This window comes from Eublepharis macularius, chromosome 16 (genome assembly GCF_028583425.1).
Source record: "Eublepharis macularius isolate TG4126 chromosome 16, MPM_Emac_v1.0, whole genome shotgun sequence".
In the NCBI taxonomy this organism is placed as follows: Eukaryota; Metazoa; Chordata; class Lepidosauria; order Squamata; family Eublepharidae; genus Eublepharis; species Eublepharis macularius.
In genome coordinates, this window is record NC_072805.1 from 48,510,014 (window position 1) to 48,537,670 (window position 27,657).

At 60.6% G+C, this 27,657-nt stretch overlaps 1 protein-coding gene across 1 annotated transcript; it reads left to right on the plus strand.

Moving 5' to 3' along the window:
* Positions 1-108: 108 nt before the first annotated feature.
* Positions 109-27,122, plus strand: WWP2 (WW domain containing E3 ubiquitin protein ligase 2). The gene is made up of 24 exons (XM_055000219.1): positions 109-176; positions 881-944; positions 2,313-2,460; positions 3,033-3,154; positions 7,947-8,084; positions 8,512-8,608; positions 12,014-12,129; positions 12,383-12,548; positions 15,034-15,123; positions 15,575-15,749; positions 17,568-17,622; positions 19,808-19,889; positions 20,237-20,365; positions 20,574-20,652; positions 21,358-21,429; positions 21,509-21,597; positions 22,155-22,314; positions 23,868-24,001; positions 24,634-24,774; positions 24,990-25,110; positions 25,492-25,596; positions 25,876-25,972; positions 26,447-26,519; positions 26,609-27,122. The coding sequence occupies exons 2-24, from the start codon at positions 896-898 to the stop codon at positions 26,706-26,708; spliced, it is 2,538 nt and encodes an 845-aa protein (XP_054856194.1). The 5' UTR covers positions 109-176; positions 881-895; the 3' UTR covers positions 26,709-27,122.
* Positions 27,123-27,657: the final 535 nt, after the last annotated feature.

The window sequence follows — 27,657 nt, forward strand, 5'->3', positions numbered from 1 at the left end:
GGGCCGGGAGGCGCGGCGGGGCATGCCGGGAGCTGTAGTCTCGCCGCGCGCAGGAGTCACGTGGCGGCCGGGGTCCACATGACCGGGGACTCCAGGAGGCGGAAGTGGCCGGGCTGAGCCGTCGCCGGTGAGTCCGGGCCGCCCGCGGAGGGGCTTCTGCGCCGGCGTCCGCCCCGGTGAGCGCGCGGAGGGCGCCCCGGGGCTGAGGCTGCAGCGCCTGTGCGGGGCCCCGGCTCCGACCCCCGGGCCTGCTGCCGCGGCGGGGAAGGAGCGCTGCCCGTCTGGGCGCGGGCCTCTTCCCCGCCGGGGCTGCCGGGGAATTCCTCGCGGGGGCTTGGAAACGGGCCCGGCTGAGCCCCGCGGGGAAAGCAAGGCAAGGCGGGCTGCCCCCAAGAGCCCAGAGCGCCGCCCGGGCGGGAGGAGGAGGGAGGCAGGGGGCCGGGCCGGCCTTCGGGGCTGCTCGGCTGGCGGGACGGAGCCCCCGTCTTCTTCGTTTCGCGAAAGGCAGCAGAACTTCCGTGTCGCCGCGCGGCTTGGTGCATGTTTGCTGCACCGGGGCAAAGCTTGGCCGCTTGGGGGCCGCTTCCGGGGTGCCCCGGTCTGGCGCGTCCTCCTCGCGGGGCTGGGGCTGGGGAGGGCAGCGTGTCCTTGCCCGGCCCGGGATTCTGCGGGTTGCGCCTCTTTAGCACAGCCGGGGCAGCCCTTTGGATGGGCCCTGCAGGAGTGCCTGGGTCTCCGCGGGAGCAGCGGCCGGAGCAAAGCGCCTGCCCAGCGGGTCTGGCTGCAGCGCAGGTCCGCCTCCGGGAGGCTCCCGGGGGTGATCTTCTCGTGCTGTGACCTCTCCCTCCTTTCCCCTGAAGGCAGCAAATCTGTCTTGCAGGCTCCCAATGATGACATGGCGGCTGCAGGCCTGCCTGGAGAGAAGTCTCTGCTTACTGTCAAAGGTGAGCCCCTGTTCAAAGAGCCCACCTGAGAGCCAGGCTGCCCCTGCCCTGTGGGGAGGGTCTCGACTCTGCCTTTGCCTCCCCCCTACTCCTCTTGGGCCACTTTGCTATGGGTTCCGGATCTGCAAGTCCTGCTGGCTTTGGGGGTTTTGCTCTAGAGCAGTTGGGCTCAAGGTTGAGGGAGGGCCAGGTGGCTTCACACCTGCTGTGCCAGAGGAAGAGGGCAGTTTTTCTGGACTGTAGGAACTGGCCTTTTCTAGCTGCTGGAGCTGCCTGGCAACGGGAAGGCAGGCCTTCATCTTGACAGAAGCGGCTTGCTAAGGTGGCCGGCAGCTAGCAGACAGTTTGGAGGAACATTCCTGGGAAGCAGGTGCTCCGGGTGGTTCCTTTCTCATTTGTCACTTTGATGGGGCAGGTGAAGCGCAAGTTCCCTGACCCTGCATGCCTTGGGCCCTGGTGGGATGGGGCAGCTTTGGTGGCTGCGTCAGAAGCAGGAGTTGGCTTGTTTCTAGACGCTGCTCCCTCCCATGAGCTTAGCTACAAGCCCCCCAAACCTTGGTGTTTCAACCTGGAGACTCCTTGTAGATTGTAGGAGTTAAAAACACTGCAGCTATGGTTTGCTGTAATGTTACGGTTCAAGCGCGTGGCCTGGCATGACACCCTTCGGTTCTTCGTAAGAATTGCTCTTCTGCTCTTACCCAGCCAAACCCAGACTCCGTTTCCTTTTGCACGGGCAGCCTGGCAGGTGGTGGTCCAGTGGGGCTCCTTCGTCTCAAGCACTACCAGGTGTAGGTGGAATATGCATGGGGGGGCGGAAGAGAGCCTTTCCGCCACTGTGGCATCTGTCCAGCTGTGCAGGCAGCAGTGCACACCATTCGCCGCCAGGGGGCTCCCACCACTTGGGCTCGTGGGGTGGGCTCCATTGCCTGGTTCTTCTGTCTGCTGAAGAAAACATCAGCGCCACCTCTGGAGGTTTCCAGCTGGAGTGGGCTTCTGAGCCCCAAACAGGAGACTGTCCAGAACACACACACACACCCCAGGGACAGCCCTGTCCATGGCAAGCGTGGAGGTAGCCATACGATGAGTTCCCCATACAGCGCTGACAATCCTGCCTCATTCAAGCTAGCTGAAGTTTATCAGGCAGAGCGGCTCTGGGCCCGTGGTGTCTTGTGCCAGTGTGTAAGTCCGGCAGCGCTGCATGCAGGTGGGCAGAGCACCAGAGCCTCCTTAGGAAGAGGGGTCCCGTGTCCCCTCCTGCATGGGATTGTCATTGTTGCTGCCCAGTGGGGAAATCTGGCTGTCTCCGGGCCCTGGCAGGTTGCAAGAGGGATGGCCATGGCCACAGAGGTGCATGCTTTCTTTCTCCAGTTGTGTCAGCAAAGCCCGAGGTGCACGGCCGTCAGTCTCGGATCAGCTCCTTTGTGGAGGTGGCAGCAGATGGGCTCAGCAGTGAGACCAAGAAAACAGGGAAACGGATCGGGAGCTCGGAGGTGCTCTGGAATGAAAGCCTCATGCTGTAAGAATGGGCCCCCCTCCCCATTGGTTTGGAGCACTGGGGTCTGCCTTTGGCCCCGGTGCTCAGCTTGGCCCGAGTGGGCATGGAGAAGAGCCTGCTGTGGAACCAGGGGGCAGAGCATTCCAGAGGCAAGCTGGTCTCCATGAATCTGCCCCCTTCTGTTCCAAGTAGCGTTCCGGGTCAGGGTGCAGGTGTTGGTGCTGGTGCCCTCAGCGGGCGTGGCTCCTTGCATACTGTGGGAGGGCAAGTCCCTGCCCCATCTGGTCCCCTGTTTAAAATTTGCTATAAGGGAGATGCGAAAGGGGTGGGAAAAGGGTGATCCAGGGACCGGGTGCACCTTCCTTCGGAGTGGCACGTGCTTAGGCATCATGGGGGATACAGGTTTTGAGGAGGAAGCCAAGGAAGCAGGTGGGGAGGGGGTGGTTCTTAGATCTGTGAAATCTTGAAGCTGGTTCAGCATCTTGGAACTTTTTAGAATGCCTTCTTGGCACGTAGACCTCTAAGCTGCGCACTTCTTTGCCTGGCTACGGCATCACCTGCCTGGCCTTTCCCGTGCCTGACTTTGTCCCCAGGAATGTCACATCTCAGAGCCACCTTGATGTGAAGCTGTGGAGCTGCCACACCCTCCGGAACGAACTGCTGGGCTCGGCGTCTGTCAGTCTCTCCAGTGTGCTCCAGCAGAGCAGGGGGAAAGGTATGCCCTTGCTGCTGGCCTTGACCCCCTCTGGGCCCAGCCTTCTCCGCCCCGCCCCGCCCGGGGGCAGCTCTCCCCTCCTTCCCTCTGCCTTGCAGGGCTGCTTGCCTGGCCTCTGGAGGGAACAAGGCCTCGTTGTCAGCGGCTGGGCGGCCTGTTGGGTGCTCAGGGCTGCTGGTGTGTGGTGGAGGGAGACCAGCCTGCACAGCCTCTCGAAGCCCTTGGCTTATGGCTGCTGTTTGTGGTCACTGGATTGGCCCATAGTGGCTGCTGCTGCTGCTGCTGCTGCATAAGGGCATCTGTTCAGGGGGCTCGGGTCCCCTATGAAAAGGGGGGGGGGTCTTCTGGCATGGAGCCCATACTGTGTCCAGCTGTACAAATCAGGGGGCAGGAGTTGTGTGGCCTCCCCCTTCGCCCGTGTGCTGAAGAGCTGCTTTCCATGCTGGCCTTGGGGCAGGAGGCAGGGCAGGGCAGGGCAGGCTGGCGGGGGGGGGGGGGCTGTGGAGGCCAAGGGCCTTGCCAGGCTGTCCAGAGCCGCCTGCTTCCCCACCTGACTCTGCTCCTCCTTACGTTGACACAAGGAGGCTTTGATGAGGCATGGAGCAATTGAGGAAGCCAGCGGGAAAGACTTTGCTGGATTCCCAACAGGGTGGAATTTTCCCTGCCGCTGGCTGCCAAGGCAGGCTTTGGACCATGGCAGCACAACCCCTGCGGGGCTGGACGGAGGCCGTGCTGCTGCCTGTGGCCCAGTGCCGGGAGATGCAGACCGGGGAGTGTGTGGGATGGCTGTCTTTCCCTTTTGGCATTCATCCCGTGTGCCAAGGATAGCCCGGCTTCTCTGTGCACAGAAGCCCTTTGGCCCCACTGTGTCTGAAAAGGAGGGCTGGGGGTACTCTGCTTGCATCCTGCCCCGTCCTGGGGCTCCGGGCTGGTAACGGTGCCCAGGCAGTTAGACCTCTTGGGCAAGTGGATCTGGCAGCCTGTCTAGGCTTGAGCCACTGCCAGGCACAGGCAGCCACATTCGTGGCTCGCCTCTGGGAGGGGGAGTTGTGGCTGAAGCCAGTGGGGCCTCAAAGCTAGCCCCTCGGGGTTTCACAAACTGCTTGTGCTCTGCTGATTAGAACAGTCTTTGCTCCCTAGTGACCTTCACGCCTGAGTGTGGATTTGGACCTAAGTCCCTTTCCTAGTCCGGTCCGGCTTCTTCCTGGCTCTGACAGCTGGTGTGCGACTCCTGGAGAGCACAGCAGTTCCTCCCAAGGGCTTCTCAACCCCTCTGGTCCAAGCTGCCCTTCCCTGCAGATCTCTGTGTGTTGCTGGAACAGCGTCTGTCCTTGGCTGTGCTCAGCTTCTGTTTGGGACTAGCAGCCCCCACCACAAGGGGTGGGTTCCAAACCGGGACACTCCTCCCCCGGCCATCTTTGCCAGAGCCCAAACTGGCAAGCCTGCCCCGTGGAGCTCCAGGGCAAGATGCGGGGTGGGGAGGCAAATGCATTGAATAGTAGCCAGTCAGCTACCGCCTTGTCTGGAGCAAACCCCTCCCCCCCCAGTGCCCTTGTCAAACACCTCATTTGCGGCTCCAGCCCTCCCTCCCTTTGCTGAGAAAGGGGTCCTTTGTTTCTTGGCTTGCCTGGAGTGGAGTGAAGCACAGGTCTTGGGCTGGGGCTGCTGCTCAGCCCCACCAAAGGAGCACGGCCCTCTTCCTGTCACTGCTGGCAGGAAAGAGGCAGCGGAGGCCACTGGGGAGACAGGGCCTCTGCCAAGGTTCCTGGGGCAGCCAAAATTTGGAGTGTGACGTGCCCACGACAGGGGTGTGTGTGTGTGTGTGTCCAAGGCAGCTCTTCTCTGCCTGCTCTGTTCAGACGGTGAAGTGAGGCGCCTGCCTGCGGCTTCCTCCCTACCCGCCCCTTCTCAGGTTGCAAGGGGCTCTTGTTTAGGCAGCCCGCCTCTTTTGATAGCTCCTGCCACCAAGCCTGTGAGCGTGCTCCCTGCCCTGCAGCGCCCCAGGCAAGATGCTGGAGCTACAAGCACGAAGCGTTTTTCTTGGTGGAAGCTGGGCCCTGGCCCATGCCCGTGTTGGGAGATGGTGGGACCCCAGAGTGTGAAGGGCAGGCACTCTGTGCTGGCCAATCAGAACCTCAGCCCACCTTGGAGACAGGAAAGGCAAGGCCTGGCTCTCTGGGCCCAGCCTGGCTGGCGGAGCAGCTTCTCACGCCTGGCCCTTCTCCTGTGCATTTGTGAGCCTCTCCTGGCGGTTCTGCAGCTGCTCCCCCCCCCGCCCCCAAGCTGGGACAGGCTGCTTTCTGGGATGGCTGTTACTTGCTCTCCTCCTTTTCGGGACTCGGCCACTGCTCCTGGGAGTGCTGGGCAGGCAGGAGGATCTCTGTTTTGGCCTTCGTTCTCTCCTTCTGGGAAAAGCCGGAAACCTGGAGAACTTGAGAAACTCTTGCAGTGGGGCACAGAAGGTTTTGCAGCCATAAACTGGTAGGCCTTTGAGGAGCCCCTCCTTGCCCCTTTGGGTGTGCCAGTGTGGCTGACACGCCCAGCTGCCCCTCACTGGCTAGAGAGGCAGAAAGGGAGGCAGTTCCATCTCGTGCAGGGGGAGCTCATGGCTTTGAGGGGGGCAGAGCCTGGTGCTAGAAGGCCACTGCCTTCTGCCTTGTTTTCCCAAGGGACTGGGAAGGGCCGTCCATCCCTGCCCCTCCCCCCACCCCCTGCACGCTGCTGCACCCGTACAGACTGCTGCTGACAACAGCTGAAGTGGGGAGCTTGCAAGTGCCACGGGTTGCTACACTGGAAGCCCCTAATCTCCCTCTTTTCATGGGGTGGGGAGAGCCCGAGGCCAGCCTCACTGCTTCGGGAAAGCCTGCCAGCGAGGCAAGAAGGCCCTAGCCCCCCATCTGACCCACCACCAGCCATCTGAAGATGGGAGGTCCCATCTGGACCAGCCGCTTTGGCAAGCAGCCATGTCTAGACCTGTTCTCTGTGAATATGTCTCCTCCTCTCTTGCTTCCTGGGTTTCAACGTGGCAAATGAGGTTCAGTGTGGCCAAGTGCAAAGTAATGCACATTGGGGCCAAAAATCCCAAATATAAATACACAATGATGGGGTCCAAACTGGCGGAGACTGACCAAGAGAGAGATCTTGGCGTCGTGGTGGATAACTCACTGAAAATGTCGATACAGTGTGCAAAGGCGATAAAAAAGGCCAACGCTATACTGGGGATTATTAGGAAGGGAATTGGAAACAAATCCGCTACTATCACAATGCCCCTGTAGAAATCAATGGTACGGCCTCATTTGGAATACTGTGTACAATTCTGGTCACCACACCTCAAAAAAGATATTCTAGCACTGGGAAAAGTGCAGAAAAGGGCAACTAGAACGATTAAAGGGGTGGAACACTTCCCCTGTGAAGAAAGGTTCAAGCGCTTGGGGCTCTTTAGCTTGGAGAAACGACGACTGAGGGGTGCCATGACAGAGGTTGTCAAGATTGTGCATGGGACAGAGAAGGTAGAGAAAGAAGGATTTTTCTCCCTTTCTCACAATACAAGAACTCATGTGGGCACTCAATGAAAACACTGAGCAGTCGGGTCAGAACGGATAAAAGGAAGTACTGCAGAACCTGGGTTTGTCCTTCCCGAGCCTCGCTGCCTCTCCCCCCCCCCCCTTTGGCTGTGCTGCCTTCTCCGGGCCGGGCACTGTGGCTGGCTCTGCCTCTTGCTCAGACAGCGAATCCATCAAATGGCCTGGCTGGGAGTTCCCTGCTCCAGGGGAGCTGTCCTGCTGCCCCAAGCGGTGGCTGGGCGGAGGCCCTGCACTGAGGCCTTATTCAGGGCTGAGGCTGCCCCTTCCCCAAATCATAACAGCCCCCCTTTGCTGATACACAGGCCTGCTTTGTGCGCAGCAGAGAGGGCCCCTCAGTTTGAGCAAGAGCAGGGGCCCTTTGTGCTGCAGCAGAGGGGCTCACCGAGTGTTTATTTTCTTAAAGCAAGCGGAGGGAGGGCAAAGGCCTGATCACTCGCCTGGCTTGGAAACGCACAAAACACCTTTTGCTGGGCTGGGGACAAAGAGGGCTTGTGTGGCCCGCAGCAGCATGCAGAAGCGGCGGCCAAGGTGTGGCTGAGTTGGCAGTGGGGTAGGAGGAGAGCTGGAGCGGTGTGCCTGCTTCTGTGGTGGAGGGGGCGGCTGGCTGGCCACCCCATCTGTTTGCCATCTCCCCCCCCCCAGGCAGACTAGTTCCCCGTAGGCCTGTCCAAAGGGTGAGAGGCAAGCAGTGGCAAGAAGAGCCCTTCTGCAGTGCTTTTTCGGGATGGTTGTATTTGCCGGTGTGTGCTGTGGATGTCTCATGAGATGTGGCCTCTTGAGCAGCATCAGAGGATGGTGAATGCTTCGCCATGTCTCAGTTCAAACAGATGGTGCCGGGCTTGCTAGCCCCTGCAATAGGCACTCATGCTGGGGGGGGGGGGGTTGGGTGGATTAAGGCTCTGCAGGATTCAAACCCGGGTCTCCTCGCCTTCCGATTCTGTGCGCCAGTGTTGCCCTTCTGCCTCCAGAGGGGCTGCTGGAGCTGAGTCTGGCACTGGGAGTTGGCTGTGGGTCTTCAGTAGCAAGGGCGGAACCAGGCATTCTGCCCCTGCCCACCCAAGCCGCCTGGGTGCCTCGGCCTCCGTTGCTGGGAAGCAGTGGCCCTGGGACAAAGTGAGGAGGCGGCTGGGGGTTGAGTGGGCATGGGGCGCTGGCCCCGGGGCCTCCCCAGCACCGACTTTCTTCCTGTCACTCTCGGGACCTTGCAGTGGAGAACCAGCCGCTGACCCTGAAGCTGCAGACGGAGCACAAGGGGAGCCTTGTCTCAGGTGGGGAGGTGGCGCTCTTCCTGCATGGGCCCGGTGTCGATGTGGGAAGCATGCCCAACGGCAGCCTCGTGGCAGAGGGTGAGTGCCACAGCCACAAGCAGGCCCTCCTGGCCACAGGGAGCTGGAGCAGTCGGGGTGGGGCTTGGGGGGAGCAGGGGCCCCGCAGCTTTGTTCCAGACACCAGATGGGCAGGGTCTGGGGAGCACTGGGCAGTGCAGGAAGAGTCCCTCCAGTTCCTGAGAAGCGGGCAGGTCCTGAGTCTGCACCCCAGCTCGGATCAGGCCCCATAGTTGTCTCTTGGCCCTGCTGAGGACCTCTGCTGTCTTGCTGGGCCTTGTGAGTGCAGGCTTTCGCGCGCCTGACCTGGGGAGACAGCCTGTGGCCCCCCCAGTGCTGAACCCCCAGGCTGCCAGCCCAGCCCCTCTCCCATCTGCCTTTGCCTGGGGTGGGCTGCTGGCATCCCGAGTCTCCTCCTGATTGAATCTGTGCCTCTTTGTTCCTCCAGGGTGCCAGGTGAGCGACAGGGAGCTCGGGGGCACGGCTTCCTTGCCAGAGGGCAGGCATCAAACCCCTGGCACCAATTGCTTTGGCGGCCGCTCCAGGTAAGGCTTCCCTAGGGGAGGGGCATGGGCTAGCGGGTGTGAGGTTGGAGGGCCAGGAGGGGAGAGCGGGCGAGGGCTGCCTCTGCCTGTCTGCCTCGTGTGGTCATGAAGGGCTGGGGGGGGGGCTCCTGTAGGGCTTCCTCTGCCACGTTTGGGGAGACGGATTTGGTGCTGGAGGTGGACGGGCTGCCGCCAGCTGCTGCAGTCTCCTTCTCCGGGGCTGAGCCCTGAAAGACTCTTCCTTAGGGTGGGCCTGCCTTGGGCTCTTCCTTAGGGTGGGCCTGCCTTGGGCTTCTGGACACCCGCCTTCCTGGCTGAGGACGCAGGGGCCACAAGGAGCCTCGTCCCAGTGGGGAGGGGGCTCGTCCAGGCTGGGGGCTCTGCACCACCTGCTTCTGTGGGCACAGGGTGGATCAGCCCCTCTCGGAGGGAAGCTCTGCTCAGCCTCCCTCTCCCCCTTCCGGAAACTGGCTCCGGAGATTTCACTAGATTCTGCTTGCCGTTTTTTGAGCTTTCTTTTGCGGCCAAGGGCTAGATTTAAAAAAAAAATATTCTGCAGCACTGAACCCTTAATTCTCTGCTCCAAAGGCTTCCAGAATCCCCCCAGAGCTTGCTGACTGCAGGATCTCAGACTGCTTCCCGATGAGCCCCTGGAGATTCCTACAGCGCCGTAGACTCTTGGGTCTAGGGGAGGGGGCCAAGCATCTTCCTGGCGTACAGGAGGTCCCAGGTTCAATTCCCATGAAAGATCAGGCAGGAGATCTGAGGAGGCTGGGATGGACCAGGGGGCTGATGCGGCGTAAGGCAGCTCCGTGTCTTCAAGAGCTCAGGTCTGGGGGGGGGGCACAGATTCCTTAGTGACTTGCAAGGGTGGGGCTGCCTGGTTAGCACCCACAGGCTGCCTTCCATGCCCTGGTGCAGCTTCAGTTGGCACCCCTGTGTTGGCCGCCCCCAAGACTTCCATGGGGAAAGCACAACGGGGTGCTCGCTAGTGGGGAGGAATGCCCTGGAGCAAGGGCCCTTGGGCACAGAGGTGCCACGTTCCCCCGCGAAGGGTGCTAAGAAAATCCTCTCTCCAGGCAGCTGCCGTGGGGCTGGCCGGCCGGCTGGAGAGGGGACCTGTTGTGCTGGTGGGATCGGGCCGTTTTCGGTCCAGGCGGGAATCGTCTTCCCGAGCAGTGAGGCAGCAGAAAGGCCTCTGTGTCATGGAAAGGATATGATGAATATTTGTTATTTGTTTGTTTATTTTATTCGACTTATACCCCGCTCTTCCCACTAGCAGGCTCAGGGCGGCTTCCAACAAATATGTTATTAAAAATACAATAAAACATTATAAATAGTATAAAAACCAATATTAATACACACAATTTTATATCAGCAGCATAAAATAGTCTGTTGTCAGTTATCCTTCAGAATATATCTTCCTTCTCTTTCTCACGGAGGTAGACTGTCTCAGAGCAGGGAGGTTCTATTTCTGCCAGGCATGGCTGGGGGTGCATTCCCTGTTCTGGAAAACAGAGACAGAGGTCAAGCGGGTTGGGGAAGAGGGGGCCTTGATCCCTGTTCTTCAAAGACTTAAGAATCCACAGCCCCCACCCACCCACCCCGCGCACTTTCTCACAGAGAAGAATTTCTCAGCTCTGTGGCATGAGGGGGGCGGAGGCTGCCTCCTGCTTCCCTGTTTGAGGGCGAGGCCTGTCCCTGGCTGCTGCAGCCCCGCAGTCTGCAAACTGCTGCCAAGTCTCGATTGCCTGGGGGGGTGTTGTTGGCCTCCCTAAAGGGAAGCCGAGGCAAAGACAAGCACAAGGGGGGGGGGGAGCTACGCCCCCACGGCACCCCCTGCCTCTCCAGGGTGTATTGCTGCCTTCTCACTCTAGAAGGGCCTGCTCATTGATGCCCGGCTTGCTGTGGCACCTGCGGCTGTTCTGTTGTGTCTCCTTCACCTGTGGCCAGTGGGAAGTTGGGGGGGGGGGGGCGCCGCAGGCCTGGCTGTATGGCTTCCCCAGCAGGATCTTGGTGTCCTGGAGCCCTTCAGCGGCTGGTTTCGAGGCCCACCAAGCCTGGAGCTCTGAGATCTGGGGGATGCTGCCTCTCTCTGCCAAGCCGCCTTCCCCCAGAGCTGTTCCCCGTCGACCCACCTCTCCCCGGTTCCTATTTTAAGCGGCTCTTTTGCACAGCTCTGCCACGTGACCATGTTTGGTTTATTTCCACACAGCTATTAAAAGGCAATGCCAAGTTAGGAGCCCCGTAGGAAGGCAGGCGGGCTAATTTCGGCCTGCTCGGTTTGTGCAGTGCTTCGGAAAGGGCCTATTTGGGTTTCTAAAAAAACCTCTGGAGGCTTAGAACTTGTTTGTCTCCTTGAGAAGGGGTGGCTGCTCGGGGCTTCCTCTCCCCCATTCCCAGAGATCTCTCTGCAGACTATGAGACAAAAAGGATGCTCACTAGCACCCTTCACATCAATGCAGAGTTTTGTGCAGTTATTGTCCAACTTTTTGAGTGTTGTCCAGCTCTGTAAAATCAAACGGGTGGGCAATTCCATCAGGCCTGTGGGTGCAGCCCCCCCCCCCCCCGCTGTCAGGGCTGTGTGAATTCTGCTCAGACACGGCAGTGCAAGTGCAGAATTTGGCACCTGGTGTAGAACTGAGTAGCCAACTTTGTTCTTCTGGAACTTCTTTGCGCTGGCGAATGTGGGCCCTCCAAGTCGGAGGCGTACAGGCCTTCCAGTTGCCTGTGGCTCGCCCTTGGGATTAGAAACGCCTGTGTAGATTATGCTAAATGAGCAGTGGCTCATTTTATTTCCTTTTAAAGGTGCATTTTGCCTCATATTTTTTTTCCTGCCCTTATGGCAGCCCCCTAGTGTTTTCAAGGCAGGAGAGAAATAAGAGATGGTTTGCCCTTACCTGCCTCTGTGTAGGGGCCCTGAACTCCCTTGGTGGTCTCCCTTCCAAGAACTAACCAGGACCGACCCTGCTTAGCTTTGTGTGATCTGATAAGAGCGGGCTAGCCTGGGCAGTCCAGGTCAGGGCACCTCCTGCGTACCCATCTCCCCAGCGGGGCCCTAACGCTGCTGGCAGCATTCTCTTCTCTGCCATTTCACACTCGCAACGATTCTGTGAAGCCGGTTAGGCCAAGAGTGCGTGATTGGCACCAGGTCCCCCGGCGAGCTCAAGAGGCGGCGTGGGGGTCCTAGCCTGCCTCTCCTGGGTCCTAGCCTGACGCTCTGCCCGCTGCGCTAGATAGAGTCAGACTGCGGGGTCCGTGTAATGGCAGGACGAGCTTGATCCAGGTCAGGCTGGCGTCCTCGGGGGATTGCGTTGAAGTCCTTCCCGGCCCCGCAGTGCCCTCCTCACTCAGTTGCGTGTGCTTCAGAGCAGTTCTTGTGATCTCTTGTCTGTTCCTGTGCAGGGGACACAGACATGCAGCTGGAGGGACTGGGCAGAGCATGGCAAACGGAGAGCAGAGCCCTGGAACCGGATCGTCGCAGCTGGGCCAGAGCCAGGCCGACACAGTGAATGGCACAGGTGAGCATGCTAGTGCTCCAGGCAGACCCCTTCTCGTTGTTGCAAGAGCAGCCCAGACCCCTTCCCTGCCTTTCCTGCCCCCCACCTGGATTTCTTCCCCCTGCCCCGCCTCTTCAGTATCAAGACCCTCTTTGAGGAGGGCAGATGCACCTCCCCATGGAGCCGAACAGCCGAGCCCTGCGGGAAAAGGTCCTCAAGGGGCAGCACCATCCCTTGGCTCTGCCCCTCCTGACTGCCCCACTCTGTATTGTAGTGAATGGAGAGCCTGCCGGTTTGGCCCCTCATGCTGAAGAAGAGCAGGCTGTGAGCCCCGATCCCAGCGCAGCGGGTGAGCCTGCGGAAGCAGAGGAGCCCACCTCCGGCTTGGGGACAGTGGCTTCCCAGCCAGCAGCACAGGCACCGGAGATGCTGCCCGCAGGGTAAGTGGTGCCCTGCTGCACTCCGGTTGGCCATGCTGTGGTCTGCTTGGGGATGGAGGCCCAGAAGGGTGACCTCAGCAGCTGGTGGCAAATGAGTTGCTGCCTCAAGTCCGAGTCAGAAAGAAGGACAGTAAACATAGGGAGTAAATAATCACGCAAGGGAGATGGAGCCGTGAGCGAGGAGGCGGCTGGCTGGACATTGCCCCTGCTGCAGGCTCACCCCAGGAGCCTTGGCGAGCTCCTCTTCTTGGCCTTTGCCCCATCTGAAGTACAAGGATAACAGACAGGACTGCCTTACAGGACTGTGGTCAGGATTAAAAGGTGAGGTGTGTGAAGCACTTTCAACCCTTGGACATAGAGTTGCAAAGGGCGAGGAGGATTATTCCAAGGCCCCACCCTGCTCCCTGTCGAGTCATTCAGCAGCCTGGGGGTTTCCCCGTGCAGCTGCCCTGGGGCCCCTGGCCTCCGTTGCAGGGGAAGGGAGAAGAATCGCTGGGACAAGCTTTGAGAGCAGCACTCTGAATATTGAAGCAGGCCCTGCTTTTCCCCCAGTGGGACCCAGGGGGCAGCTGACAGCACCGTTCTCCCAGTCTTCATTTTCTCCTTGCAACAACAGCCCTGTGAGGAAGGCCAGGCTGAGCTTCCAAGGCAGCGTGGGGATTCACACCGGACCCCTCAGATCCTAGTCCCCTGCTCTAAGCTCTGCCTCACACTGGCTCTGATTATTGCAGCTTTACTTAGAATGTAGGCGTCTGGGGGTCATGGAGCCGGGGGGCTCTGCCCCAGAGGCACAGATCCAAGAGCTGCCCAGGTGGCCAGGCACTTCCAGGGTGATCCAGGGCAGCCAGCAGCCTGCCCATGTGGTTAGCCTCCCCCCACTTGCAGGCCGTGTGGAAGGGCTGGGGGGTGGCTTGCCCCCTCAGCTGGGCCTGTCCCCCTCCTCCAGCAGGGGCCTCCTCAGAGTGCTGGTGAGGAGCAGGGAAGGGTTTCCCCAGCGGGTCGGGGACTGTTTGTCATTTCCCTTTGCCTGTTGGATCAGGGCCTTGCATGTGAGTTACCTGCAAGCAGTAGGGACCAGTGAGCCTTCCTGTGGGCAGGGCTGTTTGTGGTGCCCGCAGGCGCCAAAAGGCCTCCCCCCTCTGCTGCTGCTTCAGTGCTGGGGTGCCCAGGGAGCCCCTCGTCCCTCCATGCAAAGTGTCCCACTGCCCACTCCACAGCCCCAGCATTGAGAAGCAAACAACGGCCCCCCTCTGTGGCTTCCCATCTTCTGTCCCCTTGATGGTTCTGTGGTGGAGGGGCCTTAGTGCCTCTGGCGGCGGGCAGGGGGGGGAGGTTCTGGCCCGCTCCCACCTCTCCCGCCTTGGTTGGCCATGCCTGATTTGCAGGGGCACAGAAGTGTTTGCCTAGATACAGGCAGCTGGGAGGGGGATATAAGCGTTCCCCTGGCTCTCCTGGGATGGAAGGTCTGCCCTCTGCGTGGTGTGTGCACAGAGGCCGCTTGCCCTAGAGCAGGAGTCCCGGGAAAGTGAGGCTGAACCTGGACAGATGGAGGCTCGTGCGTTGGGGCTGGGCAGGAGGGGGCTGGGCAAGGTTGGGAGCGTCCCCTGGCAACGCCTCCCCCGGGTGGGCACGCTCCCTCTGGGCTGGCGGTGGAGCAGACGCCTCCCCCGCATCTGGTTCCTATCAGTGGGCTCTGCAGCGAGGACAGCAGCCCTCATTAACGCGGCGTGTAGACCAGTTCGCGCCTCGTCTCGTGTACACAAAGAAGCACATTATGCTCCCTGGCAGCAGGCGCGGGCTGCGGTTCCTTACGTAAAGCCAAAGCCGGGCGTCTCGCTGGGCCAGCAAGGTTCCCTCTGTGCTGCTGTTTAGTTCCCAGCAGCTCCTGCCCCCCCCCCGGCAGGAGGAGAAGCACCTGGTATGGCCGGGGCGGGAGGGGGTCACTCATGGGCAGACTCCTGGAGAGGGGCTAGAGGAGTTGGACATGGATTTTGGCATCCTGAGAACCTGTTTTCTTTTAAAAAATAAAGTATGCTTCTAGCCCTGATGAGCTTGAAAACCTGGTGGAAACCCAACATGCCCAGTCTGACCCCATTGCATCTTGTCCTCCCCGTGGCTGGCCAGAGCAAAAGAAGCATGCGCACACATGTTCTCCCGTACACTGCTGAGCAAGAACAGTGTCTCCTGGCAGCCCTGGCCTTGTGATGGTCGGGGGTCCAAACGCCACATGAGCCTGCATGGATGTGGTTGCAGGCAGACATGTGCGGAGGCAGTAGGGAGGGTCCTGGGCTTGATCTTTGCACACCCAGAAAGCTTGCTTGGTGGCTGGAGTGCCCGCTTTGCAGGGCTGTTGGGCAGTCGGTAAGAATTGGAAATCACTTCTGTCTGCTGAGAAGTGTTAGAAATGAGGCATCCCGATAGACGTCGTGCACGCGCCCTGTGCTGGAGCCTCCTTCCCCATGTGCCGTTCCTCTCTTTCCTTCAGGTGGGAGCAGCGGGAACTGCCCAGTGGGAGGGTGTATTACGTGGACCACAACACCAAGACCACCACCTGGGAGCGGCCCCTTCCCCCGGGGTAGGTGGCTCCAAGAAAGAAGGAGCTTTCCTGTGGAACTGACTTCTGGAAAAAAAGAGAGAGTGGGGTATGGCGAGGGGTGGGAACGGGGGTGGTCTGGCGAACCTGGGGTCCAGGCAACCTGGGAAGCTGCTGGCCAGAGGAGAGCTCCAGGAATACACGGACTGGGGCCATCCCTTCACGTGGTGTAGGGATTCCAACCATGTGCAGCTGCCAGCCGGAGTCCAGCGTGAGACCGACTTCTGTTCCGCCTCGCAGAGTGGAGGTGGGAAGTAGCAGTCTTTACCGATGCTGTAAGGAGCAGGGAAAGAAGATGCTGTGCTGGCCCTCAGGTGTGCCCAGATCCCAGCCCCAGCAGCCCCTTGGCCAAGGGCACCGCCATGTTGGTGTGTGCACGTGTGTGCGCGCGTGAGAGATTTCACTTCTCATAGGGCCTCTTTTGTCTGAGCAGCTGGGAGAAGCGTGTGGATCCGCGAGGCAGGTACTACTATGTGGACCACAACACTCGAACCACCACCTGGCAGCGCCCCACAGCTGAGTACGTGCGCAACTACGAACAGTGGCAGAGCCAGCGCAACCAGCTCCAGGGAGCCATGCAGCAGTTCAGCCAAAGATTTCTCTACCAGGTGAAGGGTCCTCCGGCTTCGCCCCTCCTCCTCCCCCACAGTGGCACCCCCGGCCCCCTTACTGGCTGCAGGGGGGGTTGGGTACGCCAGGCAGGAGAGAGACATCTCAGCCTCCTTGCACCCTACAGGCTGCTCATGAGCCAGGTAACTGCCGAGCGCATGCTGGCTAGTTCCCGGCTGTGTGGCTTTGGTAGCATCTCGGCTCTCGTTGCCTCCGGGCAGCCTTGAAGGGTGAGTGGGAGGGCCTCAGAGGGCCTGGCACTAGAGCCCCACGTGTACGATTCCAGCAGAAGCAGGAGAGAAGACCCCCCACCCATCTTCCCCCCAGCCCGGGCTCTGACCTCCAAGGGTGCGAGAGCGCATAGCTGCAGCTCAGCTCTTGTCCGGCCCGGGGGCCAGGCGTCCACGCAGCTGCTGAGATGGGGCTGCCGCAGTTGCTCGGCTGTCGCCACCCCCACCCCGGAATCCAGGGCCAGTTTCACTAATGATGCCCTGAAGGACTCATTTCATGACAAATGCAGGATGGTGGTTTTTTAAAAAATACGCATTTATTTTGTATATTTTTATTTTGCGTCTCTTCAAAGTAGCTGGAGGCAGAGTACATGCCCCCCCCTATTTTGTCCTAACAACAACCCTGTAAGGTAGGGTAGACTGAAAGAGATTGGGAGCCCAAAGTCACCCAGGAAGCTGCCGGAGTGTTAAAGCAAGAGCAACTAGAGGTGTCTGTCACGGTCTGAACGGTGGGGTCCGTTTTCCGAGTCCTGGGGAAGATTGGGGCTTCTGGGGGGTGGGGGGCTTCCCAACTCTCCTCCTGATGGCGGTGGCCTGCACTGGGCTCTAGTGGGGGGGCATTAACAGCCCCCCCTCCATTTGAGATCCTTCCACCTGTGGTCGAGTGGCACAGTGGCAGCCTCTCTGGCAGTGGGGGGCAGTGTGCGCTGCCCTCTGTCCTTGGCCCTCTCTAACCCGCAGTTCCACGCGCAGCTTGGGGCCTGTGGTGGGGCTCCCATGGGGTGACTGCAGCAGCGTCCCTTGCTTGCATTACCCACCAGCGCTTCTGTGCTTTCACAGCCGGGGGCTCAGGTGCTCTTACGCGGTGGTCATTCGAAAGACAGCACTCCCTGGGTGGGGGGAGTGTTCAGGCAGCGCAGCCGTCCCCCTCAGTGGCCGAAGTCACCTGGTGGGCCGTTGGCCTCTCCAGTCCGGGGCTGTGCATCTGCCCTGGCCTCTCCAGAGGGGGAAGGGTGTCCGTGAGACCAGCCTGCTGCTGCGAGGAGCTGTGCCCCCCCCAGCCAAGCGCGCCCCCCGGCCCAGCTTGGAGTGCCTGGAGTTGGATAAAGGTGCTTTGTGCGGGGCTGGCTGGACCTGTGGGGGGCTGAGGGGAAACGCCTGTCTGCCGGCATGAATGTTCCCTCAGTCTGGGAGCAATATCCAGCATCTCGCACCCGGCCGTTGGGTTTCGCGGCCCACTGTGAGGGGGGAGGCAGGCGGCCCGCAGGCGAGCCAGGAAGCTTTGGGCGTGGACAGAGCTTGTGGGGATGATTTCATTGGAAAGGCCTGCAATATTTTTCCCCCTCTTGTGTGGTTCTTGGAGGAGGTTGGAGGTGGGACTGCGTGGGGCTCTCAGTCGCCTCGGCCAGAACGGGGGCAGCAGCTGCCGGGCTTGGGAGCCTGGCCTGCCACGCTCAGCCCTGCCGGGATCCACGCACGCCTGCGGAGCGCCGGGCTTGGCAGTGGGCTGAGCTGACGCTGGGGGCGGGGGCAGGTTAGCTGGCCCCCCGTTGTAACCGCCATGGTGGTTGTGTTTGCCCCCTGTAGTCTTCGGGTGCCCTGTCTGACAACGACCCGCTTGGCCCCCTTCCTCCTGGCTGGGGTAAGTAACCTCTTTTTGCCTCCCACGTGGGCGCTGGGTTTTCTCTGCTCTAGCTGTGTCCTCCGGGGGGGCGGGGGGGGGCTTCTCCTTACCCCGAGACAGATGATGTGTCAGGCTTAGGGGAAAGGTTAGGTAGCTTGAGCTGGCGAGACTGGCTGAAGACCTGCCTGGGCTCTGAGTTCAAAACCTGACTGTATTGTGGGAATGTTTCCTGGGATCCAAGCCCAGAAATGCTGAGGGAAGGGGACATTTTGCCCCTTGCTTCTGATGGCCACATGTTGGAAGGAAGGAAGGAAGGAAGGAAGGAAGGAAGGAAGGAAGGAAGGAAGGAAGGAAGGAAGGGGGACGCTAAACAGGGGCGCTAAACAGGGATTCTCCTGCTGCTTCGAAGCTGCTCTTGTTTCCATTGCTCCTGGGGGAGCTGTGCTGGAGCTGGGGGGGGGGCAGCTGCTGGGATGGAGAGATCTCTGTGACAGCTCCCCCCACCCAGCAAGTGACTGGGGAGGAGGTGCGTATGTTTAGCGCAAGGGCATGGGAGCATCGAAAGGACTCGGGAATGACTTAAAGCGACCCAGGCAGTCGGTGGGGGAGGGGGGGCATGCTGCTGTTTCCCTGTTAGGTGCTGGTCCAGCTGGAATGAATCTGAGACCCCCTCCAGGAATTCGGAAGAAGCCCCGAGGGGCTGCAAGAGCCAGCTGGAATTCTGGCAGAGAGTTGTGAGGGTGTGTGGGGGGGAGGCGCTACTTGCCGAGCCTGAGCAGTGAAGGTGCCCTGGGGCTGCACCCCCGTGAAGGATCAAGGCAGAGGGCTGGGAGCCAAACCCTCCTGAAGAGGGACAGATGTGGTGGGACATGCTGGGGCTGGGGGGAGGGAGGAGCCGCGGCATCTGCACGGGGGACCGGAGTGGGAGTGGCCCCTGGTCTGGCCAGCCACCGCCCTCCACTCCGCGCACCCTTTTTGGCCAGGGGGGAGCTTTCCCTCGCGCAGCCGAGCACCGAGGTGCCTGTGGGACATGTCTTGGCCCCCTCCTGCTCCAGCTGCCTGAGCTTTGGGCTGCTGGGCCGCTGGTTCTGGGGTTAAGCTCCTGGCGGAGACTGGTTGCCCCGTGTCTGGGGGGAATGGCTGTAGCCCCCGAGAGCCCTGAGGTCTGCCGCCAGCTGCTGGATCGGAGCCAGGGACTTGACCCACACTCGGTACTTCCCTGGGCAGGGGGGGGATGGGAAAGGTTCTCAGAACCTGACTGTGGTCCAGCAGTCCAACGTGGGCCTGGGGGCGGATCCTGCTGGGCACTTTGGGTGCTGAGGAGGCTCCCCATGGGGCAGCAGTCCCTGTGAGGCTGAAGGGGTGGGTGTGCGGGCATCCCCAGGACTCTGGCAAGAGAGAGTGGGCTGCTGACCCCTTCTGGCCCCAGGGCCCAAATGTCCCTCACGGGGCTCCTTTTTTCTCAGTGGCCACTGGCAAGGCCAGCTCCTGCCCTCTGGCTTTTGCTCCCTGGGCTCAAGGAAAGAAGCTACAGGGGGGGGGGTGTCTGTGGGTGTCTGTCCGTGTCCCTGGGCTTCCAGCAAGAAGCGGCCAGGCGTCTGCAGAGCTGCTTCTGGGGAAATGAGGGAGTGGGGGGGGGGAGGGGGCTGTGGCTCCCTGGACAAGCCTCTGCTTCCCCTGCAGAAGGGGGCTGGTTCAGTCCCTGGTGGACTCTCCAGTTCAAGAAGGAGCAGGCAGTCGGTGACGCGAGAGGCCTCAGCTGGGAGACCCTGCAGAGGAGCTGCCAGCCAGAGTAGACAAGACCGACCTTGTGTTGGTGTGAAGGAGGGGGCTTCCCTTCTCCCCTGTGTTACGGGGTAGAGCCAAGTCACTGAGTAGGCTGGAGAAACAGTCGGGGGGGGGGGGCGTTGCTGATGAGTTTCCACGTGAAGGCATTGCACGTCTCAGCCATAAGCGCAACCTTCCCTTTCTGGGATTGGGGCCCTGGTTGTTTTGGCAGAGGAAAATGGGGCTCTGGTGTGAGTGGGGGGAAGGGGTGAGCGCAGGCTTCGGGGTGTGGAGGCTTGTGCTGCAGATGCTGGGGCAGTGGGCTCTGTTCTAGCCGGGGCCAGCCTCGGGGCCCAGGGCTGGCGACGCTGCAGTGGCATAGCATCAGGGTCCCCCGTGACTGGTTGAAGCCACCTCTTTCTCTCCCCCCTTCCAGAAAAGAGGCAGGACAACGGGCGAGTTTACTATGTGAACCACAACACTCGCACCACGCAATGGGAGGACCCCCGCACTCAGGGGTAGGAGAGCCCCTCGGGACCTGGGTGGGGGGACCTGGCTTGCCCTCCCGGCCTCTTGACGGGCGCTGTCAGGAGGAGGCCCAGCCTGCCAGGGGGCAGCTCTCCTGGCCCGGAGCTGTTCTTGGCGGGGCAGCGTTCTCCTCAGACTGGCTGCCTCGTGGCCCCGGGTCTTCGAGAAGGACATGCGGCAAGATGTGGGGAAGGTGGGCGTGTGGGGAGTGGCTTGCCAGGAAGGCACGCTGGGTAGGGTCCCGGGGGCTGTGGCTGCCCTTCCTCCCTACAGTGGAGCTAGCGGGAGAGGAACCTGGGCCGGATACAGCTGTCAACCCTCAGTTGTCTTCCGGCAGGATGATCCAGGAACCGGCACTCCCACCGGGCTGGGAGATGAAATACACAAGTGAAGGAGTGTGCTACTTTGTGGACCACAACACTCGCACGACCACCTTCAAAGACCCCCGTCCTGGGTTCGAGTCCGGGTGAGTCCCTGCCCATTGGCAGTTTGTGCCCCTCTGTGTTTTGAGGCATCGGGAAGGAAGCCGAGGTGGCAGCAGCCCCTCTGCATGCCCGTCTTTGGCCCTCCTCGGCCTCCTGGGTGGTCCAGCTGCTCCCCGGAGGATTGGCCGGATGGGGGAGGGCACTCTTTGCGCAGCCGCCGCCCAGCTGAGGGAGCCCTTGCTGTTGCAGGAGTAAGCAAGGGGGCTCCCCCGGTGCCTATGACCGAAGCTTCCGCTGGAAATACCACCAGTTTCGCTTCCTGTGTCATGTAAGTGGTCGCGGAGACGGAGGAGATGCGTGAGCCTGCCTTTCTAAGGGTCTTGCAGCGCTAGAGAAGGGCAGGCGGGGACGGGGGAGGTAATCCAGAATGATCGGGGTTGGAGTGCCCTTACTGAAGAGTCGGGGACTTCTTATTTAGAGAAAAGATGGCTGGGGGGAGCACGATGGAAGTTCATAACTTTGTGCATGGGGTAGAGAAAGAGGACAGAGAGAATTTTTTCTCCCTCTCCCGTAATACTAACACTCAGGGGCTCCCAGTGGAGTTGATGGGCAGCAGGCATAGGGCAGACAGTAAGAAATAGTTCTTTGCTTAGTGAGTAATTAAATTGCGGCATTCACTCCCAGTGGACATAGTGATGGTCCCAAGCATAGATAGCTCTGGAAGAGGATTAGACACGTCCGTGGCTGGCGGAGAGGTCTGTCAGTGGCTACTCGCTATGATAACAAAGGGAGCCTCCACCCCCAGAGGCAGTCAACCGCTGACTAACTGGTGCCAGGAGACAGCATCAAGGGAAGGCCTTGCCTTTGGGGCCCTTCAAGGCCACTGGTTAGCCATTGTGGGACAGGGTGCTGGGCTTGATGGCCCACAGATGGATCCCGCAGGGCTCTTCCAGTTTTCGTATGGTGTGGGCTGCTGCAGGGAACTGAGGCAGCCGGGTTTGGGTGCATCACAACCTGTGTGTTTCCTCTGCAGTCGAATGCGCTGCCCAGCCATGTCAAGATCAGCGTCTCGCGGCAAACGCTCTTTGAAGACTCCTTCCAACAGGTGAGGTCTTGGCCTGGGAAAGAGGGAGGGTCTCTGGAGCCGGGCCTCTGCCATGTGCTCCTCTCTGGTTGTCTTCCAGATTATGAACATGAAACCTTATGACCTGCGTCGCCGGCTGTACATCATCATGCGCGGGGAGGAGGGCCTGGATTACGGCGGCATTGCCCGGTGAGTGGCCGGTGGGCAGCTGGTGGGCCAGCACCCCCTCTTGCAGACGGGGTGCTAAAGCAGCAGCGTGGAGTGAGAGGGGTGGGGGGCTGGGAGTTACGCCTGGAGGCTGAGGATCTCGGGGGGGGGGGCCTTGAAGTCCCGGAGGTCCCCGCTCTGGGTGTGTGGCTTCTTCCGCTTCAGGTGGCGGCTGCCGTGGGGCCTGGGGCCCAAGCGTGTCTCTCCGTGTCCCGCCAGTGGTTTTACCCTATGGTAGGTGACGTCAGGCTGTTCTACCACAGGGTAGAACCACGGACGGGATGCTGGGCCTCTCTGCATGGACGACGGGGTGTGTCAAGAAGAAGAGTCCCTCTGTGCACAGGGCGTGGCCCATGGGGGGGGGCTGAGAGTTAGAGTGCTGTTTGTGCGCATGGGTGGGCCTCTGGAGTGAGGGCAGGGTGGTGAGGCTGAGCAGATCCTCGGCGTTCTCCCCCTCTTTTAAGGAAGAGACCAAATCCAGGCTCTCTTGCCACGTTCACGGCTGTGCCCCCCATGAATTCTCCCTCCCCCCCTCCCAGGGAGTGGTTCTTCCTCCTGTCCCACGAAGTGCTCAACCCCATGTACTGCCTCTTTGAATATGCTGGCAAGAACAACTACTGCCTGCAGATCAACCCGGCCTCCTCCATCAACCCGGACCACCTCACCTACTTCCGCTTCATTGGCAGGTTCATCGCCATGGTGAGCTTCTGCAGTAGGGGGGTCTTGCAGAGGTGTGGCATGGGAGGGGGTGCTGCTTGCCCCGAGGGGTCACCCGTCCTCCTTTGGAAGCTGTCAGTTTGAAGGGGGCTGGCAGCGGGGTGGGGTGGGGGGACTCCTTTGCAAGCCACAGGATATTAGCTAGACCCAGGAGCAGCTGCTGAGAAGCTTGCATCAAACGTTTGCTCTCAAAAATGTTCCAAATGGAAAGGCAGCTTTTAGAGGTTGGGGAGGGGGGGGGGACAGTCCGTCCCCTTTTGTGCTACTTGCACCGCTGCTGCTCCTGCTGCTCCCAGGCCATTTCCCTTTGGAGCTGGCCTTCCTCAGTGTCCCGCCCCCCACGCTCATGGCCGTGCGGGGGAGCCTGGGGAAAGGTGCTGAGCAGCCGAGCGGTGCTCAGGTCCCCTCCCTCCCTCCCTCCCTCGTGCTTCTCAGGGGCTGCAGAATTGCTCCTAAAACTCCCCTCTTCCCACAGCTCAGCCCCAGTTTGCAGGATTCGCCTCTGGCTCTGCCCGGGAGGCCTGGCTGCTTCCCAAAAGGGCCTGGTTACTGCTGGCTCTGGAGGGTGTAGGGGGAACGTGGGGCATGAGAGGCGATTTCCCCTCTGGCAGGAGCAAGTCAAAGAGCCGGAACAGTAAATGTTTTCCGGCCATTTGAAGGCACGAAAGGAGAGGGTGGGGCCCCTTTTAGCCCTGGAAGGGAGAAGGGGGAAGATTTGGGGCGAACTCGGTGTGTCTGCATTGGTTTGACGGATAGTTTTCCTCACCTTGGTGTCTGGCTAAGTCACCCAAACTAGCCCCTCGCTGACACACAGCTCTCCTTGGCTGGCAACTGGAGGCTGGTCCGTGGGCCTTTGGGGCAGAGGTCCTGGCTGGAATAGTTGTATTTCCCCCAAGTTCTCCCTCGCGGACCCCCCCTCTCCGGAAGGAGCCGTGACTGGGCTGCAGTTGGAGACTGGCCCTGCCTCGCTGCCCGGCGGCTGCTGCTGCTGCTGCCGCCGCCCCAGAGAAGCTGCGGCTTTGGGAGTGGAAGTTCTCTGCAGAAGCGGCAGCGCCCCTGGTTGTGCCTCTGGTTTCTCTGGGCTTGTGCCCTGGATTGCGGGGGGGGGGGGGGCATGCTGGGAAGTCTTCCCACAAAGAAGATCCTCCCCTCCCAAGTCTCCCCCTCCCACCCAAACCCCAGACTATTACTCACCATCAGGCTGGGTTGATCCAGACGCACACAGCCGTCTGCGTTTTTCTTGGCTCTCACAGGCAGGCTGGTGGCCACAGAGCACTGCTTAAACAAATGTTGCTCCTAAGCCGTGTGGGGAGCAAACTGGCCCCCAGAGGGGGGGAAGGTGTTTGGACCCCCAGCAACAGAAGGGGGGCGGGGCAGGGCGGGGCCTGCTTCTCCCCGGGGCCTTCAGCCGTCCTTGGTGGTTCCTAGTCCCAGGGGCTGTGTTGCTTCCCTGTGGTCTGTGATGCCAGGGAGGGAGGGGTTGCTCGCACGGGGGCTGTCCTTGATGCCGCTGTGAGGGTCTCTTTCCCTGACAGGCCTTGTACCATGGCAAGTTCATCGACACGGGCTTCACGCTGCCTTTTTACAAGCGGATGCTGAACAAGAGGCCCACCCTGAAGGACCTGGAGTCCATCGACCCCGAGTTCTACAACTCCATCGTGTGGATCAAGTCAGTAGCCCAAGGGCTGGCTCCCCCTCACTTTGTTCTCAGAGCCTAGCCACGATGCTGATGGGCTCCCACCCCCTTGCTTGGAAACTTGGCTTTTGGCACACTGGCAGTGACAGGGGCAAACTCACAGCACCCAGCAAGGGGACTGCAGGCCCCCATCCAACGCCTGCCGCAGTTGCTTGCCGGCTGCTCGGCCTGTATGTGGGCCTGAGGTTGCTGCTTGCCTGTCAGGGCTTAGAGCATCCTCGGGTCTGGAGCCGGAGTGCCCCAGATATCAGCAGGGGTGGGAGGGGAGCAACAGGAATTTGCATAGACCCCTCTTTAAATGTTGCCATTTATGAGAGAGGGGGGGGGGGATCTGGCTGCCCAGGGCTCAGGCCTGAAATTGCTTCTGGCAGAAAGCAGTGAAATTTGCAAGTTTGGATTTATTTGGGGTGGCAGTGGTAGGTGCTGAGCAGGCTTCAGGAAGTGTAAAGGAGAAGGTGATTGCTTGGCTGTGTGAGGGCAGCGAAGCCTCAGGGAAGGTGGACGCCCACAGCGGCTTCTCGCGACCAGAAACGCCCTGCCCTCCTTTGCACCCTTCCTGGGTCACAGCTGGCCTGATGTGCCGGGTGCTTCCCTCCCTTTGGCAGAGAGAACAGCCTCGAGGAGTGTGGCCTGGAGCTCTACTTCATCCAGGACATGGAGATCCTGGGCAGGGTGACCACCCATGAGCTGAAGGAGGGAGGGGAGAGCATCCGGGTCACCGAGGAGAACAAGGAAGAGTACATCATGTGAGTGGCTCCCTTGCCTGCTTTCCGAGACAGCTTGGCTATCGCTCCTTTGCTGGGGCGTGCCCGTCACTCCCTGGGAGTCCTCCCTGAGAATTTAAGAAGCAGGGACTGTCCTCAGGGGCCCCTGGCAGAGGTGCTCTTCCCACAGAGCCCCTAGAGCTGGAGCCCAAGCAGGCCAGGCAGGAGGTCTCACCAGGGACAGTGTGTGTGTGCAGGCTGCTGACGGACTGGCGGTTTACTCGTGGGGTGGAGGAGCAGACCAAGGCCTTCCTGGACGGCTTCAATGAGGTGGCACCTCTGGAATGGCTGCGGTACTTCGACGAGAAAGAGCTGGAGGTGAGCCGGGGCCTGTGGCTGCTGGGAAAGGTAGTGTGGCTGCTTCGGACCCGTGGATAGCGGCGTGGATGGGCTCCTCTGTGCGCTGACGGTGTTGGCCTTTGCCAGTTCCTTTTCTGCTCATACAGCAGGGCCTTAATAAAGGAGGCATTCTGGGCAGTATGAGAACAGCCCCGTTTTTAAAAAGCTGCCGGCATTTTTGAGTGAGGGGCGAGTTTTCTTCTTTGGCTGACAACCTGGGAGGCGGCGGCAGCTCCTTGCCCAGAATGCGCTGGTCAGCCCCCCGCCCCGCCCAGGGCCACCTGTCTGCCTGCTGCTCAGTGAGGGCACCGTCCCTGGACTGCGCTCCCAACTTGCTGGGTCCCGTTTCTCCTGCCACAGCTGATGTTGTGCGGCATGCAAGAGATTGATCTAAGCGACTGGCAGAAGAACACCATCTACCGGCATTACACCAAAAACAGCAAGCAGGTCCAGTGGTTCTGGCAGGTGAGACTCCCTCGGCTTGGCCTGTGAGCATGAGGTGTGTGTGCGCACGCCTGCGCATGGTGGCCATCCAGTCTGCTGGCGGGTAGATCCGGTGGGTAGATCGTATCATTAGTTGGGATGGAGCCGCAATGAGGCAGGCAGGGCCTCTGAGCTGCCACGGCACATGCCCTTTGCCCGGGACGTTAAGGGCATCTTGGAAGTGTCTCCCTTTGAAGGAAACTTGAGCCCCCATCTGTTCAGGGGGCCTGACCTTACATCTCCCAACCATGTGGGTTGCAGGTAGTCAAGGAGATGGACAACGAGAAGAGAATTCGGCTGCTGCAGTTTGTGACAGGGACGTGCCGGCTGCCTGTGGGAGGATTTGCTGAACTCATTGGTGCGTGGGCACCTGGCTTACCCGAGCAGGGCATTGAGGGCCCCGGGGCACGCATCGCTCAGGAGCTGAGGGTACCGGGGAGGGACATAGAGGCGATTCTAGTCGTCTGATGGAGCTGGAGAGCTGATTCTAGTCCCTGGCTGAAAAAAAAACACGGCAGGATGCACCCAGCCCCATGCCCCTTCCCGGGGGTCCTGTGGCTTGTGTGGGAGGGCCCAGCAGCAGCAGAGCTGTACTGTGTGCCCTGCCATGCCAGGCGTGGCCAGAGGAGCTCTGACGGGAACCGACTGGCTTCCTTGCCCACCAAGCCTGGGGGGGGGATGGGGGGGAGGTCCACACGACACATCAAAACGACTTTGGGGGTTTGCTTTTTATTCTTCTCCTAGCTTGCTTTCCGTGTGGTTTCCACGTGAAGCTCTGCAGTGTTGTGCCACTTCCTCGCTAAAGGCCACTCTTTTTCCTCTATCCCGGCAGGTAGCAACGGGCCTCAGAAGTTCTGCATTGATAAAGTGGGCAAGGAGACGTGGCTGCCCCGGAGCCACACGTGGTGAGTCAGCCCCTTCCCTGGTGCGTGAGGTAGGATGGACTGGGGAGAGCTGATGCTTCACGCTCACCCTTTGCCTTGGTCTCTTGCAGCTTCAACCGCCTGGACCTGCCTCCCTACAAAAGTGTGGAGCAGCTGAAAGAAAAGCTCCTTTATGCCATCGAGGAGACGGAGGGCTTCGGGCAGGAGTGAGGGCACTTGGTCAGCCATAGGCCAATGCCAGCTGTGCTCCCTTGGAGGAGAGGCAGGCAGAGGGTGTCGGCTGGCCTGTGCAAGGAGATGCTCGGGGCAGAAAGGCCCTCTCTTCTCTTCCTCCCACCCCCCAAGTCGGAGGTTGGCCTCTGGGCCCTTGGGGCCCTTCCAGGGCTGTGAGCTGCATTGCATTGCGTTCCCTTAAACCGCCAGCCTCCGCCTCGCCTCCCTGGGGAGCATCCGTTCGCACTTCCTTGCCCCACCCTGGGGGCTGTGGGGTCCGTTTGCCCCATCCCTGGGTAACGTGGCCTGTTGCTGCAGCTGCCTGTGGAGCAGTCCAGAATGCCACCCCTGCCCTCAACCGGGGCGTGCTGAGCACTTGATATAAACAAGCATTTTTATTGATGGCGAATTTCCCACGAATTTCCCACCAGCCCTTCTTGCATAAAGCTGTTGAGGGTGGGGGAGGCGGCCCTGGCTCCCTGCTGCAAGGAGGCGGGCAGGCCAAGTCCCAGTCGCCTCGGAAGCCCTTCTTTTGGGGGAGGGGCTTCTTCTTTTCTGGTGCTGAGTCCATGAGGACTTTGCGTTGCACAACCAGGCAAGGGTTCTGCCGTGGGCATTGCATGCTCCTCCCCAGACAGGCGCAGCAGCCCATGATCCGGGGCACTCCCTGGCCTCCTCTGAGGGCCTGCCCGGTCACCCTTGGGCATTAAAACCAGCGAAGGGCAACCCGTGCGCCCCTTCCCCGTCAGAAGAGGGGGGGCTCTGGGTCTCCCACGAGGAAGCTGCCTCTTGCCGTGACTAGAGCAGACTTCCTTCTCCACACATCAGCCAAGGGCGGAGCTGTGCCCTCCTGGGAATTACAGGGCAGGGGACGTGGGGGGGAGGCAGGTGGGAAGCAGCCCCCATTCTTGCCACTGGTGTTTTTTAAATCCTGTGATTGGTTAGG